Source organism: Podarcis gaigeae, assembly GCF_964106915.1.
Source record: "Podarcis gaigeae genome assembly, chromosome: 14".
NCBI lineage: Eukaryota > Metazoa > Chordata > Lepidosauria > Squamata > Lacertidae > Podarcis > Podarcis gaigeae.
In genome coordinates this window covers 36,281,749-36,298,037 of record NC_139690.1, presented here as the reverse complement: position 1 = coordinate 36,298,037, position 16,289 = coordinate 36,281,749, and the positions used below count along the sequence as shown (strand labels likewise).

The window sequence follows — 16,289 nt, the reverse complement described above, 5'->3', positions numbered from 1 at the left end:
CGCTCCTGCCCATTTTACACTCTGGTTCCACCCACCTCTAGTAGGCAGCCTTGAGAAATCACCACCAAGAGACTGCATCTCTCAATGACCAAAATGAAAAAGAAGATTTCCCACCCCTGCTTTTGCTGCATAAAAATGGGCCATTGCCTAGTAATTTCTTTGTAAAGCTGCTATACTGCCAGATTCTGTAGGACTCTATTCCGGTCTGGGCTGAACGGTTCATTAAGAGAAAATGAGGGGAGACAGAAAAGCAAGAGAGCGCTAGTCATTTCTTTCACCGAATTTCAGGGAAAGGAACACTTAAATTAGGTCCTTGTTTTCACATGAACCTTATTTCCTAGGCAACTTTGCTCCATTCAGTGGCTGAAAGCAAACTTGCACCATAAAGAGAGAGTGAGAGAGCAGGAGTTCCCAATGCGCAATCAAATGCTCAGGACTCATTCCAGAACTGCTTCTGCTGGAGGAAACTGATGCCAGGAAAAGCACATCTTGATTTTCAGATGCCAGGTTGATCCTGCAGTGCAGGCAGTTGATTGCCTCCATGTGTGGCATCATTGGAAAAGGAGGAGAGAGGCAGAAGGGTCTCTCAGCAAGGTGACTAATACTCAAGTGCGTGTCTTGTGCTATGTAGGGTTGCTATAAAATAGACATGGACAACTGTCTTCTCTAGAAACTGTAGAAGGTAGAATAAATATTTATTTATTTAAACCAGGGGTGGGGAACATGAGGCCCAAGTGCCAAATGTGGCCCTCCAAACCTCTGCATCTGGGCCCTGGAACTCTCCCCAAACCGCACCGCTGTGATTCCTGCATTGCAGAGGGCAGGACTAGATGATTGTTTGGATCCCTTCGAACTCTACAATTCTATGATTCTGCACATCCTCACTGCACTGCTAGTGTTTATGATTTATGGATTTATTACCCAGTCTTCACCCTAAGGTCAGGTCAATACAATTTAAAATACAACACTAAAAACAGTTAAAAACAAATTACAACCACAGGAAGAGTGGGGGTGGGGGTAGGGTGTCCTAAAAGTACAGATCCCAGGTGTCAAAGACCAGGGTAAAGAGATGAAGAGGTGTGTCTGCGGTATACAACGAAAACCGTATAATGAAAGTGCCAGACACACCTTGGCAAGTGACCCATCACCATATTGGAGCTGATGTCATTTTTAGTTAATCCTTACAGTGCTGGCCTCAGGGGTATGAGGCTCAGCCAAAAAACTTACATCAGCCATTGGAACAAGGGCATTGGCAAGATGACCAATTCGATTCTTCTGGTACAGCCAGGACATCAGTAGTATCCCAAGAGTCATGTCAATCAGAAGAGAAAGAAATATGTTGGCTTTTCTGAAACCAGGGTAGAAATAAATAAATTCAGGTTCAAGGCAAGAGAGGAATGGCTAGATTTTTAGCAATCCATACTTTTTCTCTTAATATTGTTATTGTACTTAATGCTGTTATTGTAAACCAAGTTGGAATTAGTTCCTACTGAAAGGCTGTGTATAAATGCTTTTAATTAACTGCCTATAGAACACAAACTATAGTTTAAAATTTCCAAACAGGCAGGTAAAACCATGGCTTAGAGCTGCTTCTTTACTTACACCTCCAGGTGCTTCTGGACGTTAAACAACAAAAGCAACAATGCTTGTCAATTCAGACATTATACCAAGCCACAGCACTAACCATGGTTTGAAGTGGGTTTGCAAACCATGCTTTCTGGTTCTTGGGACTGTCAGCTGATTCAAACGATGGTTTGCCAGTTCAGTAAAGGTAAAGGTACCCCTGCCCGTACGGGCCAGTCTTGACAGACTCTGGGGTTGTGCGCCCATCTCACTCAAGAGGCCAGGGGCCAGCGCTGTCCGGAGACACTTCCGGGTCACGTGGCCAGCGTGACATCGCTGCTCTGGCGAGCCAGAGCCGCACACGGAAACGCCGTTTACCTTCCCGCTGGTAAGTGGTCCCTATTTATCTACTTGCACCCGGAGGTGCTTTCGAACTGCTAGGTTGGCAGGCGCTGGGACCGAGCAGCGGGAGCGCACCCCACCGCAGGGATTCGAACCGCCGACCTTTCGATCGGCAAGTCCTAGGCGCTGAGGCTTTAACCCACAGCGCCACCTGCGTCCCTTTGCCAGTTCAGACTTTACCCTAATTCAGCCTCCGCCAACCTGGCGATTTCATGATGTTTTGGAGTACAATGCCCATCAGCTTCCTATGGCTGTGCCGGCTGGGGCTGATGGGAACCATAGTCTATCATGTATAGAGGGCACCAGGTTGGCAAAGGCTGTATTGACTCAAGCTCTGACAGCCCAGCATCACTCAGCACTGAGACAGGCACAGGGGTCAATTCTGATAAACCTATTTACACACCACCATTATGAGGAAAGACTGCAGCTCACTGGTAGAGTATTCACCTTGCGTGCAGAAGGTCCCAGGTTTAATCCCCAGCATCTCCAAAGAGGGCTGAAAGAGATTTCTGCCCGAAACCCTGGAGAGATGCTGTTAGTCAGTGTACATAATACTAAGCTACATAGACATAATGGGTTTGACTCAGTACAAGGTATCAGATGTTCCAACAGCTGCATTATGCCAGCAGACCCTGTATGCATCTGGTAGAGTGGTCCACGGGACTGGATCAGTTCGTTCAGTAAAGGTAAAAATATAATTTTTGGATTGGCTTTTTGGAGCTAAGAAGATTCAAAACTAAAAAAAACAAACCAAAGTGATTCAACCAAAAACAACAATAACAACAAAAGTCAAATAAAAATATAAGGCATACAATGCAGTCGTTGGGTCATGAAATGCTGGATGTTCTCAAGGGGGTATCTGAGGTCACTGCAGCTGGGGAAGGAGCAGAAGGTAGGCGCTGGTACAAATATTCCCAACAGCTGCATCAATGCTTGCCAGGCTTGTTTCCTGGGCAACCTCTTTTTTTGCTAGACAGGAATGGAAGTTGTGTGGGTGGGAATATGGGGGCACACATTAAAATATGTTCTAATCTAAAACTCTCAGGTGCAGCTGTACGGACCATAAGCATCATGGAACAGAAACGCATTTCCGGAAAAAGAGCAAAGCAAACAGACAGCAATTATATTTTGGGCAACGGGATAGTAGTCTTCCACCTCACTCATAAAAACCCCACAAATTCAGCCCTAAGCGTTTCTGTGCTATAGTTAATCAACATATCCCACAGTTTTTAGTTTCAGGGAGGTCTTTCCAAGTTGAGCAAGGCCATGACAAAGAGTGGTAGCTGGTCCATCAGGGTACATGGTACACCCTCACTCTGTCTTTAGCCAGCCTCTACCTGCCTGCCTTTATTTTGAACAGGCCCAGAGGGTGGCACTGCTTCTTCCTTCTTAACCTCAGCACTGCCATTGCAGAACTCTGCAGGGGGGAGGATGGGGACAAAACTAGAATTAGCTGGTTTCGTCTGCCATTGGCTCTGCCTCTGTCTCCTGTTGGCCACGCAGCCTTCCATCCTACCACTCCCAATGGCCACCAGATGACACAGTGCTCCTGGCTTTTAAGATTTCAGTAGTTATTGCTTACAAATGTCCACATCTTTCTGTAAGGGCTGGGAACAGGCTGGATTTGTGAAGTTGGATCTGCCTACCAGCTTGTCACAGATCAGCATATACAAGAAGGAAAGAGAGAAAGAATATCCCACTGGGCTGTGCCAGGGTGCTTGGGCATGTTTGGAGTAGTTCTTTGGTTCCTGGGCAATACTACTAATAGGAACTGTGAGAGTTTTTTTGTGAATCGCATAGTTTGTTTTGATGTATTTGGACACAGACCTGTTCACATCTACCAGGAGAATTCCCACCTCCAGGCCTTACCTCATTAGCTGAGTCTGATTTGGAGCCTTCCGCCTGCTACTGATAATTTGCAGGTGCTGCAGCCGGTGCCCCAGCTGCTCACAAGTTGACAGCTTGCTCCAGATGAAAGACAAGGGCCAAAACGTCAACACTCTAGATTTGAAAACAAAAAAAAAGTCAGTCAATGAAAATGATTGTGCAAGATTCCCAGGACTCCTCATGCTTCTTCAGATGAAAACACTTGAAAATTCTGAAATGCTGCGGTGATCACATTATAATGCCTTTACATCCAGAACCCATGTCTTCTCCACATCCCTCAACCAGCCATTTGGGCCACCATGGAAGGAGATCTCTCATGAATGAAAAGGTTCACATGCCACCAGATTGGATTTGCACTGTTACACATTCCCATTGTTACCTGCTTGGTTGTCACACAAGTGTATCGGCTCAAAGGCATCAGTAATAACCATTAAGCTGGTAAAAGCCCAGCAGAATTCACGGTGGGCAGCCCTTGAGGCCTTTTCAGCTACCCTTCACAAAAGGTTTGTCAGGTTCAAAGCCTCGGAGCTCATCTCTGTCTGCCCCACCCTGGACAGCTGAGGTGCATCCCCAGTAAATGCAGCGCAGGGCAATTCCCCGCTCACATTCCCCGAATTATTCTGCACTTTGCTGCAGCCCACCACCTTGGAGCGAAATGAACGCACATCCGTTCAATTGGCCTGCCTGGTAACAACATCTGAAGTGACAGAGGAAAGAAAGTGTCGCTTGTTGATTGCTCTAAAAGACCCAATGGGTGGCGGCAGCCTAAGGCTAACTGCTCTTCTTGGCGACATAAATAGGGAGACATACAAAGTCATGTTGGAAAACATAATTTCCTTTTAATATTTCCTTTTATTTCAGAATTACAGTCTGCAAGATGTTATTTTACCACAAGGGAATTCCAAAGCACAAAGTAGAAACAGAAGTATGGAAAATGTTGTGCGTGGGGGATTTTTTGGTTTTACATTTTTAAATCTAATATATAGGGTTGCAACCTTCAATCAGTTTAATTAATTATATAGGACACTGTTAAACTTAATGATGAATAATCTGGTACTAGCAACCATTTGAATATGACACCAGATTATTCAGGATGATATAATCCTAAACAGACTACGAGGAGCTCTAAAAAGCTTTTCAGATAATGTTTTTGCTAGTGGCATGCTGCACTGTAGAAAAACCATAAGTGTCTCTTTTTGGAAGGGGGGGGGGAACTCACCCATTTCCACCTGAGAACACAACTAGGCCTTCTGAATTATTTAATCCAGGATTAAGATTTCTGTTCAATATTTTAAATGCAGAGCAGAAAGACCAGCAGGATTTACCTAGAAACTCTTCAACTCATGTTGCTTTTAATGGAGAATGTGATTACATTTGTAAAAAACATATCTCCTTATCAAACAGCTTCCCATTTAAGGCTTGTGATAATATATTTCTTCTGTTTCATTCCTTATCGGCATTAGTTTCTGCAACATTTATATAAAACCAGTTCACATCCTGCAAGACATTAAATAAATATGATAGCTCATGGAATTCTCCTTTATGTTTCAGTGACCAAAAAAGGCTTATTTGGCCTGGATATTATTCCAGAAAATTCATACAATTTTCTGGTAATACAAAAAGTAAAAAAGAAAAAGAGAAGTAAATTCTGTATGACAGCAATACACTGGTACCTCGGGTTACAGGCGCTTCAGGTTACAGACTCCGCTAACCCAGAAATATTACCTTGGGTTAAGAATTTTGTTTCAGGATGAGAACAGAAATCATGCAGCGGCGGTGCAGTGGCAGCAGGAGGCCCCATTAGCTAAAGTGGTGCTTCAGGTTAAGAACAGTTTCAGGTTAAGAACGGACCTCCGAAACTAATTAAGTTCTTAACCCGAGGTACCACTGTATGTTTATTTAGCCAGCCAAAGTATCACAGAATAGTGTGCAAGCATTTCAGTTCTCCCGAACTCTTATCTATCTATCTATCTTCATAGACTAGCCTAGACTTGTAACTAGCCTGAAGGGGGGTTCCGGAAAACTTTTTTTAAAAAAAGTATACTATTTTGTTATATTTTGTTGACTTAATAAAGGTATTGCCCCAACATAGATTTTGCAGTTTAGTGGGAAATTGATAGAGAAACACATTTGCAGTTTAGGGGTGGAAGTCTACTCTCTCGTCCTTCTCTCTGACACTATAAAATAATGAATGCCCATCGATCTGTTCTTTGAATTTTATCCAATGTCAGTCATACCCAGAGTATGCCACAAGGTGGTGCTAAAGAGCAGGATATAGTTCAATGTAGTATTGGGGGGGGACGACTCCTATGAGATAGATTTCTATACTTATATTGGCATCCATTTATAGTGTGGTTTCATTTAATTTTCCAAGCAAAAGCTGAAATTTTCTGCTTCAATTGAAAAGCTGCATTACAAGTATCATATAGGAATGGTGTCTATACTATTTATGGCACACCCTGTTTCAGTGTCTATACTGTCTTAAACTGTTTTTAATTTTTAATGGTTGTGATCCACCCTGGGACATGCTAATGAAGGGCAGGTCATGAAATAAATAAATAATAGGCCAGCAAAATTGTGTGTGCAGTCCAATATCCTCTCGTGTGACTTGCAGCCTGCTCTCCAACCTCTTGCGTAGGGAAGGGTCTTCCCGTTCACCCAAATAAGGTAGACAGGAGGCCCCCCAGAGAGTAAGCAAGGATCCAAGGGGTTCCAGCCAATTACAGACCACTTGATTCCCTGCAGCTCCATGATCTGACCTTCTGCTAATGCTCCACTGAGCTGCTAGAAACTGGTCACATCCAGAACTGCTCTAACTGCTTTAGCTCTACCCAGTGCTTTTTTTCTTAAAAAAATAAAAAATAAAAATTTTAGGAGTACTCTCATTTTGACTCAAGAAAAATCACCATTTTATAGTTCAAATCGGGGAAAATAAATACAGTAAATGGACAAAAGTTAAAAGATTCACAAAATGTTTAGGGGTATGCATATTCCTGTGTAGCCCCAGAAAAAAAAAGCACTGGCTCTACCTATTACCTCTGGTAGCAGAGATTCATCTGCATGCAGAAGAGTTTGACACAAAACCTCCATTCCTGCCCCAGTGTTCCCTCCAGGCATTTGAAGACATGCTGAAAGCTACAAGTTTTACACATCAGGCAGAAAGTATGAAAAAGCTGGCTGTAATATTTCATGACAGTATTAGTCGGTTGGAAACCTGTTGAGGAGTTCTACTCTCTATAGCCTGAGGCAACACTTGCTGCAATGGTTTGCTCATGAATGCTTTAGGTAACTAGTATCCAAATGGAATTAATCAAAGCTGCCCTTTGCCAGCTTGGAAACAATACTTCAATCCCCCGGTTTTGGCAGCACAACCTGATCTCACTTGAAGGCCTGCTGAGCTTTACAGGGGAGAGCTTTTAAACTTCACTTCCATTCAGAATTACACTTGGCCATCCTCCAGAGGCCTTCCCATTGAAAACAGGGGAAGAATCCAACATCAATGGCATTTCAACAGGGCTGGGGATTGGGTCAGCCATCTTCCGGCCATCTTCCCCTTCCTTAGCCTCTGTGTTGCCCCTTGTTGAATTCAACAAGAGAAGGGACAAATGTAGAACTAGTTAGCTCTGCCTATCATTGACCGTAGCTTCACCTCCTGTTGGCCTCCCTACCTTCCGATCTTCCAGTTCTAACAGGCACCAGCTGCCACTGGAGTCTACACTTTACACAACAACCACTTTCACAGCAGGGACATCTACAGAAAACATGTCAAATGTGATCCATGTTCAGAAGCCAGGGAGCTCCAGCCCAATCAAGACTACCTGGAGCATGTATACTGGTGTTAAGGACACACTTCTTTCATCGACAGTTCTGACATGTGGCATGAAATGCAGGTGTTGTTGCCAGCGAATCAGTAAACGTGAAACAGTGTTTCACAGCAGTTTCACTGTGCTACTGGATCCAGCTCTGTCACTGCAGGCTCAGGTAGCCTCAGTGGCTAGAAATGCCATTTACCAGCTGTGACTGGTTTGACAGCTATGGCCATTCCTGGACCAGGAGAGCCTGGCCACAGTTGTTCATGTACTGGTTACTTCAAGATTACTGCAATGTGCCCCATGTATGGCTTCCCTTGCACTTGATCTGGAAGCTGCAGTTAGTGCAGAATGCTGCAGCACGATTGCTGATGGGAGTGAGGCCTTATCAGCATATGGCACCTGTGCTCAGAGGTCTGCTCTGCTTGGTGATCTGCTACTGGGACGAGTTCAAGGTGTTACTATTAGTATATATAGCCCTTAACCACTTGGGACCAGTTTACCTACGAGATTGCCTTACCCCATATGTGCCCACTCGACTGCTTCAAGTGGCAGAATTGGCACTTTGCGTTGAAATGAATGTATTGTTGAAATAAATAACTAAACGTTGTAGATTAGTTTTGGTTTTTAATCCATTGTAAAGCAATTTCACCACTATACATTCCTAAACCATAAACAACTTTACTGCTACTGTATACATGTGTAATTCCTAAACAACTTGGGCCCAAAGTACCTTAAGGATAGCCTGATTCCTTATGCTCCATCTTGATCACTGAGGCCTTCTGATGGGACACTTTTTGTGGTCCCACATTTGGTTGGTACTTACCAGGGACGGAGCCTTTAGTGTGGGTGGCATGTATTGATCTATACGTGTAAATTAAGATGGATGTATTTATGTTTATTGTATTGTTAATGTATTGTTAATGTGAATGGATGCCCCCCATTTTTTCTTTCCTTAATAAATTTGTGCGCACATGACTTTTCTGACAATATGAAGTCTCTGAAAACCACTGCCCTAGGAAACTGACCAGAAAAAGATAATATTGCATGTCAAAATATTACAGACATTTTTTAAAACCCAACTTTCTGATTTAAGCTATGCATAAACTGTGTTTGATTTTGTTCCTATTCACCCCACATGACATACCTGCTTTTGCAGACTCCACACACAAGTGAAAGTAGGAAAGTTATCAGCATACATGCAGGAACAGAGGCCTGTTTCAGCAGCTCCACAATAATACTGGCTTCTACTCCTTCTGACTGCCAGTGAGTGAGCTTGACAGGCCCCTCGTCATACCTGTCCTTCATGAATAGTAACTTGCTCTTTGCAACCGTGTCAAACATGGCAACTAATTTGGAAGCCTCCACTGTCTTCTGATCAGAAGAAACAACCTGGTCCTGTGCAGGGTGAAGCTGCGACAGCATCACTTTACGCTGGTCATAATAAACCAAGATATTTTCATCTTCCTCATTGCCATTAGAGTCTTTCCAAGAGGCGGAACAGCTCCAAAACTTGCTTCCTTTCTCCTTGCTGAGTTGGATCCAGGGGTCGTGTGAAAAAATGGTGCCAAGGTCTTCAAGGAACCTGTCCAAACTCTCTTCCTTTGCTTGCTTGGTTTTAGTCCATGAGCCCAGCACAGACAGCTTGACTTGTGTTGCATGTTGCATTTCGGAGAGATACTGCTTTACCTGACCAGGAATGAAAGGGAAGTGGATCACAGCCAGGATAACAGCGGAGTTCTGTTCTGGGATCCATCGTCCAACCAGCAGGCCACTTTCAGCTGCCGAGCAGCAAATGGGGAAGAATATCTTAATCACCATGATCTGGAAGCTTGGAAATCAGAAAGCCTGGAAATAAAAAGCACACACGCAAATAATACTTAATACTGATGGGTAGAAGCACAAGGGGCAAACCAAGAGAGTGGTAATGTTAACTAAAGTTAAGAAACAGTGCTAGTGTCATTTGAAGATGGCAGAAGAACGGCAGGTACCTGGCCAGGTTTTGTAAAAACCAAATGGTTTAAAAACAACTCTAAAAATGTAGTCAAAGGAACCAAATGAAACTCTATAGCCAGCATAGGAATTTCCCTCCAGACATTTATGCTAACCATCATAAGAACTGCCACAGTGTATCAGATTAATCATCCAAATTTGAAATCCAGTTGTGAGTTATACTTCAAAATAAGAGGTGTGTTTTTCATATAGGAAAACATTTCATTTGATATGTCTAGTCAAACACTGGCTTCACTCCAAAAATGTATGTACAGTGGTACCTTGGGTTACAAACACCTCGGGTTACAAACACTTCGGGTTACAGACTCCGCTAACCCGGAAGTAGTACCTTGGGTTAAGAATTCTGCCCAAGAATGAAAACAGAAATCACATGGCAGTGGCATGGCAGCAGCTGGAGGCCCCTTTAGCTAAAGTGGTACCTCAGGTTAAGAATGGTTTCAGGTTAAGAACGGACCTCTGGAACAAAGTTTGTAACCAGAGGTACTACTGTATTTATATTCTCATGTACATCCTCAGATTGAGAACAATGAGGATCTACTCTAAGCCCCGTTTCTAATGCACTGTGCTCATCACAACACAGTGCTAGAGCATCTACCTTGCACACAGAAGGCCCCAGATTCAATCCTTGGTATCTCCAAGTAGGGCTGGGAACGCCCATGCTGTAACTCCAGAGAGCTGCTGCTGGTCAGAGTAGACAACACTCAGCTTGGTCGCCCAATGATCTGGCTTGGTGTAAGGCACTTTCCTATGTTCCTATGCATCCATGCTCATGTCATTAAACTTCATTAGGTCAGTACTGAGAAACCTATTGACAACTTGTGGCTAAGGTTGTCAGCATTTTCTTGGGCAGGGTTGCTATGCCTTTAGCAGCCACACAACGCAAAAACTTAGCCAGTAAAGCTGTTCTCACCTCTTACATCCATGCCAGGAAAATGTTGCACCTGCTAACTTTCTGTATTATCAGGCACAACTATTAACTGTGCCTTGTATATAGGTTTTGCCACTCACCCTTCGCCTGTGCTTTGAACAGCAGCTTGATGCATACGCATTTAAAATGTGAAGGTTTTCCTACCACTTAGTTTCATGCTGCTAATTGGTTCAATTCTACCTTAAAGGCACAAGAACCAGGCCAGTAACAAAGGGAATGAGTCCATGTATATCCTATGTGAGACTCTATATAAAGTAGTGCAGACTCCTCAGATGAAAGCCACTAAGGCAGGCATATATTGTATTATTTAGTTTTTTTAAATCACTCTGAAATCTAAGGTGACATCAACGTCTCAGTTTTTATACACAGAAATGAAAAATTGACCCTGGAACTAACTGACACTGTCGCTTTAAATAACTCAGCAGTATCAAACAGAAACACCATTAGCAGCAAAGGTGGGGGCAAGCCCAGAGTTAACAACATCCGGAAAACATTGTCCTTCTCTGTCCTTCAGCAAAGCAAAAAACTCCAACCACCCCTCGGGCAGTATGCTCTGTGATGGGTCCAGTGATTGGAAAGGAAACCTTACTGTCTGTTTATGGAATATATACTGAAAGGGAGAGATACAGAAAATAGATGTCCCTGCTAAAACTTTCTAATTGATCTATGGTAATATCTGTGATTCTGACATTTTGCTCTGGAAAAGAAATGCAATTTGTTTGCATTCCGAATGCTTCTATTCACCCTGGCTGATCTACTCAGAGACACCACCACCGCTACCAGCCTGTCAAATGATGATGCAGGAGGCAATGTCTGTTCATGGATGAATTCCCAACCCCTTGAGGCAGAAAAGGGATGTCTGCTTGGTACATGTCCCATTACTTGTAATGTGGAGAGGACCACTGTTACTGGTACTAAGGGCCAATTCCTCTCCAGTCCTTTCACTTATATAAGGGTTGAGGAACCACTAAAGGATGTGTGCAGCCAGGAAGATCTTGGGTGCACAGCTGCAGGGAGAAAGTGCACCTTATAACAAGAATAAACAACAAAATGCATAGTGTTGCAATTGCCCTCCAGTGGACTGTAAAAGAAGCATTCAATGGCCTCTGAAATACTTGTGTGCGCATGTTCACGCACATACTTTGGCTGGAGGGACAAGCTGGAGCTTCCAAGAAAGCAGGATCTTTGGGGGGGGGGGACTACACATTATATTGGCAAACAAAAGTTTGGTAGATCACAGGGGCAGAGAGGATATTTGTAGAAAATAAAAGGCAGGCAGAAAGGCAGGCAGACGTAATCTTTTCCATACCACTAGGTCTTCACTATAAAAGCCCTTTCTCTGCCCATATTTTTCCATCAGAAAAGGATCCAGAAATTGGGGGGAGGGGGTTTGGGCTTAAAAGCTGTTGGTCTTGGAGAATTTGTGTGTGGGGAGGAGGGAATCAGTGGGTGAGGGAATGGTAAGGATTTGTCACCTGTCCTACAAATGTTCCAACTTGGGACACTTTAAAACTCTTCCTTCTCAGGCAGCCTGGCCCTTGCCTTCAACAGTGAATATGTGGATAGAGCTAGCTGTCAACTGGCCCAATCCATACTTTGAAAGCTCTCTGCAAGCAGGAGAGGTGCTTTTTACTTGTGTGTTGACCCTGATTGTCCCCCCCCACCCACCGTTGATCAATGCCCCACAATACAAAAAAGAGCCCCATGAGTAGAAGGGCAAGTTTTGTTGGGCCTTCATCAGGATAGGTAAAGGTAAAGGGACCCCTGACCAGTTGTGACTGACTCTGGGGTTGCGGTGCTCATCTCGCTTTATTGGCCGAGGGAGCCGGTGTACAGCTTCTGGGTCATGTGGACAGCATGACGAAGCCACTTCTGGTGAACCAAAGCAGCGCACAGAAACGCCGTTTACCTTCCTGCCAGAGCGGTACCTATTTATCTAATTGCACTTTGATGTGCTTTCGAACTGCTAGGTTGGCAGGAGCAGGGACCGAGCAACGGGAGCTCACCCCGTTGCGGGGATTCGAACCGCCGACCTTCCGATTCGCAAGTCCTAGGCTCTGTGGTTAAAGCCACAGCGCCACCCGTGCTCATCAGGATAGAATTTCATAATTCCGAGGAAGCCCAGCCAGATGGGCAGGGTATAAATAATAAATCATCATCATCACCCCACAGGCAAAGTGATTCTAATCACTAGGGGAAGGGCTCAGGGGTGGAACACCTGTTTTACAGGCAGAAGATCCTGGTTCAACCCTTGGCAGGAAGGGTTGAGAATATCTCCGAGAGAGCAAAACGGACAACTGGAACTAACTGACACTGTCACTTTAAATAACTCAGCAGTATCAAACAGAAACAGAGGCCATCCAAATGCAGCATTACCCCATCATAAACACTTTAGAGTGTTCAAGGCACTTCATATACATTATCTTGTAATTATTACAGCAACCCTGTAATGTAAATATCACTATATCCTTTTGCCAATGGGTTGCTTGGACTGAAAGAGAGAATGGTTCACATAAGGCTTTTTGGTGAGTTTGTGGCAGAGATTTGTAGCTCACATAAGCACTGATACAAAATTCAAATAAGAGAGGGTTACAGTTTACAAGTGTTGCAAAGGTATGCAACTATCTGAGATGATGTGGAGGACTGGCCACATTTCACTGTAATATGATATTGGGCCCAAGTGCTTTTCTGTCACATGAAACCCAGACGACATAAAAAGCTCCCTGACAATGATATACACTGACTTAAAGGCAGAAAACAGGTATCTTCCTTTCTCTCACTCTAGCAGTCTAAACATAGCAGGGTCAGGTAATGCCACAATCAAGTTGGTAAAATCAGAATCTGGCACTCATAGGTTCAAGCTGCTGGAGTATAAGGGAAGATAAAATCAGAAGCATGATGCAAAGCAGGAAAAAACCTGTTGTGTTTATCCCCAGAAAAGAACACCAGATCCTAATGAACTGCCAGTACCTAGAAAGAAGGGGGGGAGGGGATCCCAAAGTTGCAAAAAGGTTTAAGGGATGTAAATGTGTTTCCAAGACTCTGTTCTACATTTGAGTTTTGTTCAGTGTTATTTGGTTTTATGTGTACTTGTTTCAGAAAACAATAAAAGAGCCTGATGGATCAGGCCAAAAGCCCATCTAGCCCAGCATCCTGTTCTCACAGTGGCCAACCAGATGCTTATAGGAAGCCCAAAAGCAGGACGTGAAGGCAACAGCACTCTTCCCATTTATGATTGCCAGGAACTGGCTTTCACGGACATATTGCCTCTGACAGAGGAGGTGTAACATTATCAGCAAGGCTAGTTGCCATTGATATAGCCCTCTCCTCCATGAATTTGTCTAACCCTCTTTTAAAGCATCTCAAGTTGGTGGCCATAACTAATTATTGTCAGAGCAAATTCTGTAGTTTATGCACTGTGATGTGGAGTTCTTCCTTTTTTCTGTCCTGAATGTTATGAGAGAGAGCACAACATTCATTCCATCAATTTTCTCTACACCATGCAGAATTTTATACATCTCTATCATGTATCCCCTTACTCACCGTTTCTCTACACTAAAAACCCCAAAATATAATTTTAGAAATAAAAAAGGCTTAAGTAGTCCCAGTATAGAGGATAGCATATGCACCTTGATTTGCTATTAAATAGGAATTTTCCAGCATACAGAGTTTGCATGGTGCAATCTTGCCTTTTCTCCCAAGAGATAACCTAAGGTGGCATGCACAGGGTTTTCAGGCAGTATCCTACTCAGACACTAATCAATACCAGAATTACATAGCCTCAGCAAGGCTAAGCATTTTATGCCTCAAACCAGATGCTAGAGCCAGTATGAATGGAATTTAGGGAACTATGAGTATTATTAAACAGAGGAACTCAGGTTCCAATACTCTCTCAGCCACAAAGCTCACTGGGTGACCTTGAGCCAGTCACTCACTCTCTCCGCCTGGCCTGCCTCACAAGACTGTCATGAGGAAGAAAGGGAAGAAAGAAAGGGAAGAAAGGGAATGATACCACTCTGAACCTTGTGGGAGAAACACACAATAAACGTGTAACTAATTAATAAATAAGCCTATGTGCCTTTCTCCAGCCTGGAGGATTCCCGCCCCCCTTCCACTACTACTCCACTATACAGAAACCACAATTCTCAGTCACCTCGGGTTTGGGAAACTCAGCAATATGCACAGTATAACTCAGCTAGCCTCGCACAACCCACACAAGCCTTAGTAGCCCAATTACGGTGACCAACTAGCCAGAAGGGGGGAACCTATCTGCCCGGCTCTTATGCCTTTAACAGCGGCTTATTCTGCAGGAATTAGCAGGTGAATTTTTGGGGGAGGCATGGAGATAACATACTAGCACCCGCTAATGGCCGCAGAGCAACCCAGTCACTGGGTCAGTTCAGCAGCTGGGACCCTGGTCCCAATTGCATCCCACCATGCCAAGCCGCGGTCCCCCCTCCCCCTTTTTGCATCCTTTTCTCTCCCAAGCCGTCAGAACTCCCCGCCGCTCGCCGACGACACTTACTTCCTCCCGCTACTCCTTCTAGCAGGCATAAAAGAAAAGAAAGAGCCCGCTCCTCTTGACATTCAAGCCACTTCCGGGTGCTACAGGCCGGTTGCTAGGAGACGCAGTCCGTTCCTAAGAGCGCTCCGTAAAGTCCTTGCCTAATTGCGTTCCGGACGGATCCCCCGGTCTCCTGAAGTGGAGTTCTGTTTGATTGAGTTCATTGTTTTAAAAAGGGCAGCAGATTCCTGAGGTTTCCGGTAAGAAATTCTACCAACTCATTTTAAAACAATTTCTTTCGTCCCATTTAGCGGCCTGTTTTTTTTGTTTTTTTGCCAACTCTTTTTTCCCCTACGAACATTTTCAGTATCCCCAGCTGTTGAGGAGGGAAATCTTTTCTAAGGCTCTCTAAGACTGACAGTTTTTTAAAAAGAAATACGAGAGAGCTAATGAACCTTTGATTTATTTATATTTACTAATTAATCTGAAGAATTTACAAGCCACACGCTTTCAGAGCTGCTTACAATAAAATAGCAGAACAATAAAAGAAATCCACTTAAAGATATCAGGTGATGCCAAAATGCAAGCAGATTCTGGTACTAAGGCAGTACACCCCAAGCCAACAGAGCAAAAACAAGGTATTTTATATCTGACATGAATTTGGCCTATGGTGTCATACTGACCTGATCAAGCCTAAAGTATCCCAGAAGGTAGACCAGGTTTCTAAACAGCAGAAAACTCTTTGCCGCTCCCAATTGTTGTTGTTGTTTAGTAGTTTAGTCGTGTCCGACTCTTCATGACCCCATGGACCAGAGCACACCAGGCTCCCAAGAGTAACTATCAGTAATTTTCTCCACAAAACTGGGGAAGGCATGCAAAATTCAGCCGTTGTATACCACGCCCCTGGGTGGAACCCATTCTTTCCCTCCAATGTCTGCATCTCCCTTCTTTTTGATAAGCTTTGTCTCTTCTATTAATTCTGAGAACTGTAACTTGTGCCTTCACACTTCTGTTGGAAGCTGATAGCACTAGAAATTTGTTCTGTGCCTTCCTGTATGTCTTATTTGCAACCATCCATAATAAGCAACTTCACCCATGTGAGTGAGGGATGTGGGTGTTTATCACATTCATTGTATTGTTTTTGTTACCTGTTTTTGAAATCAAATTCCTACGAGGTCATTAG

General features: G+C 43.9%; 1 protein-coding gene across 2 annotated transcripts in view; it reads right to left on the bottom strand.

Annotated features, from left to right (window-relative positions):
• PIGQ (phosphatidylinositol glycan anchor biosynthesis class Q) overlaps positions 1-15,964 on the bottom strand; it is a 32,437-nt gene extending 16,473 nt beyond the window's left edge. Inside the window, exons 1-5 of one of the 2 annotated variants that reach the window (XM_083711112.1) lie at positions 15,927-15,964; positions 15,790-15,854; positions 8,809-9,509; positions 3,835-3,966; positions 1,228-1,348 (exon numbers count right to left, since the gene is read on the bottom strand). In XM_083711112.1, coding sequence (XP_083567238.1) covers positions 1,228-1,348; positions 3,835-3,966; positions 8,809-9,482 — 927 coding nt within the window. In that variant the 5' untranslated portion in view covers positions 9,483-9,509; positions 15,790-15,854; positions 15,927-15,964. Of the gene's footprint in view, positions 1-1,227; positions 1,349-3,834; positions 3,967-8,808; positions 9,510-15,127; positions 15,253-15,789; positions 15,855-15,926 lie in introns of those variants that run through there. The other variant, XM_083711111.1, reaches the window with a different exon arrangement.
• Between the last annotated feature and the right edge of the window lie 325 nt (positions 15,965-16,289).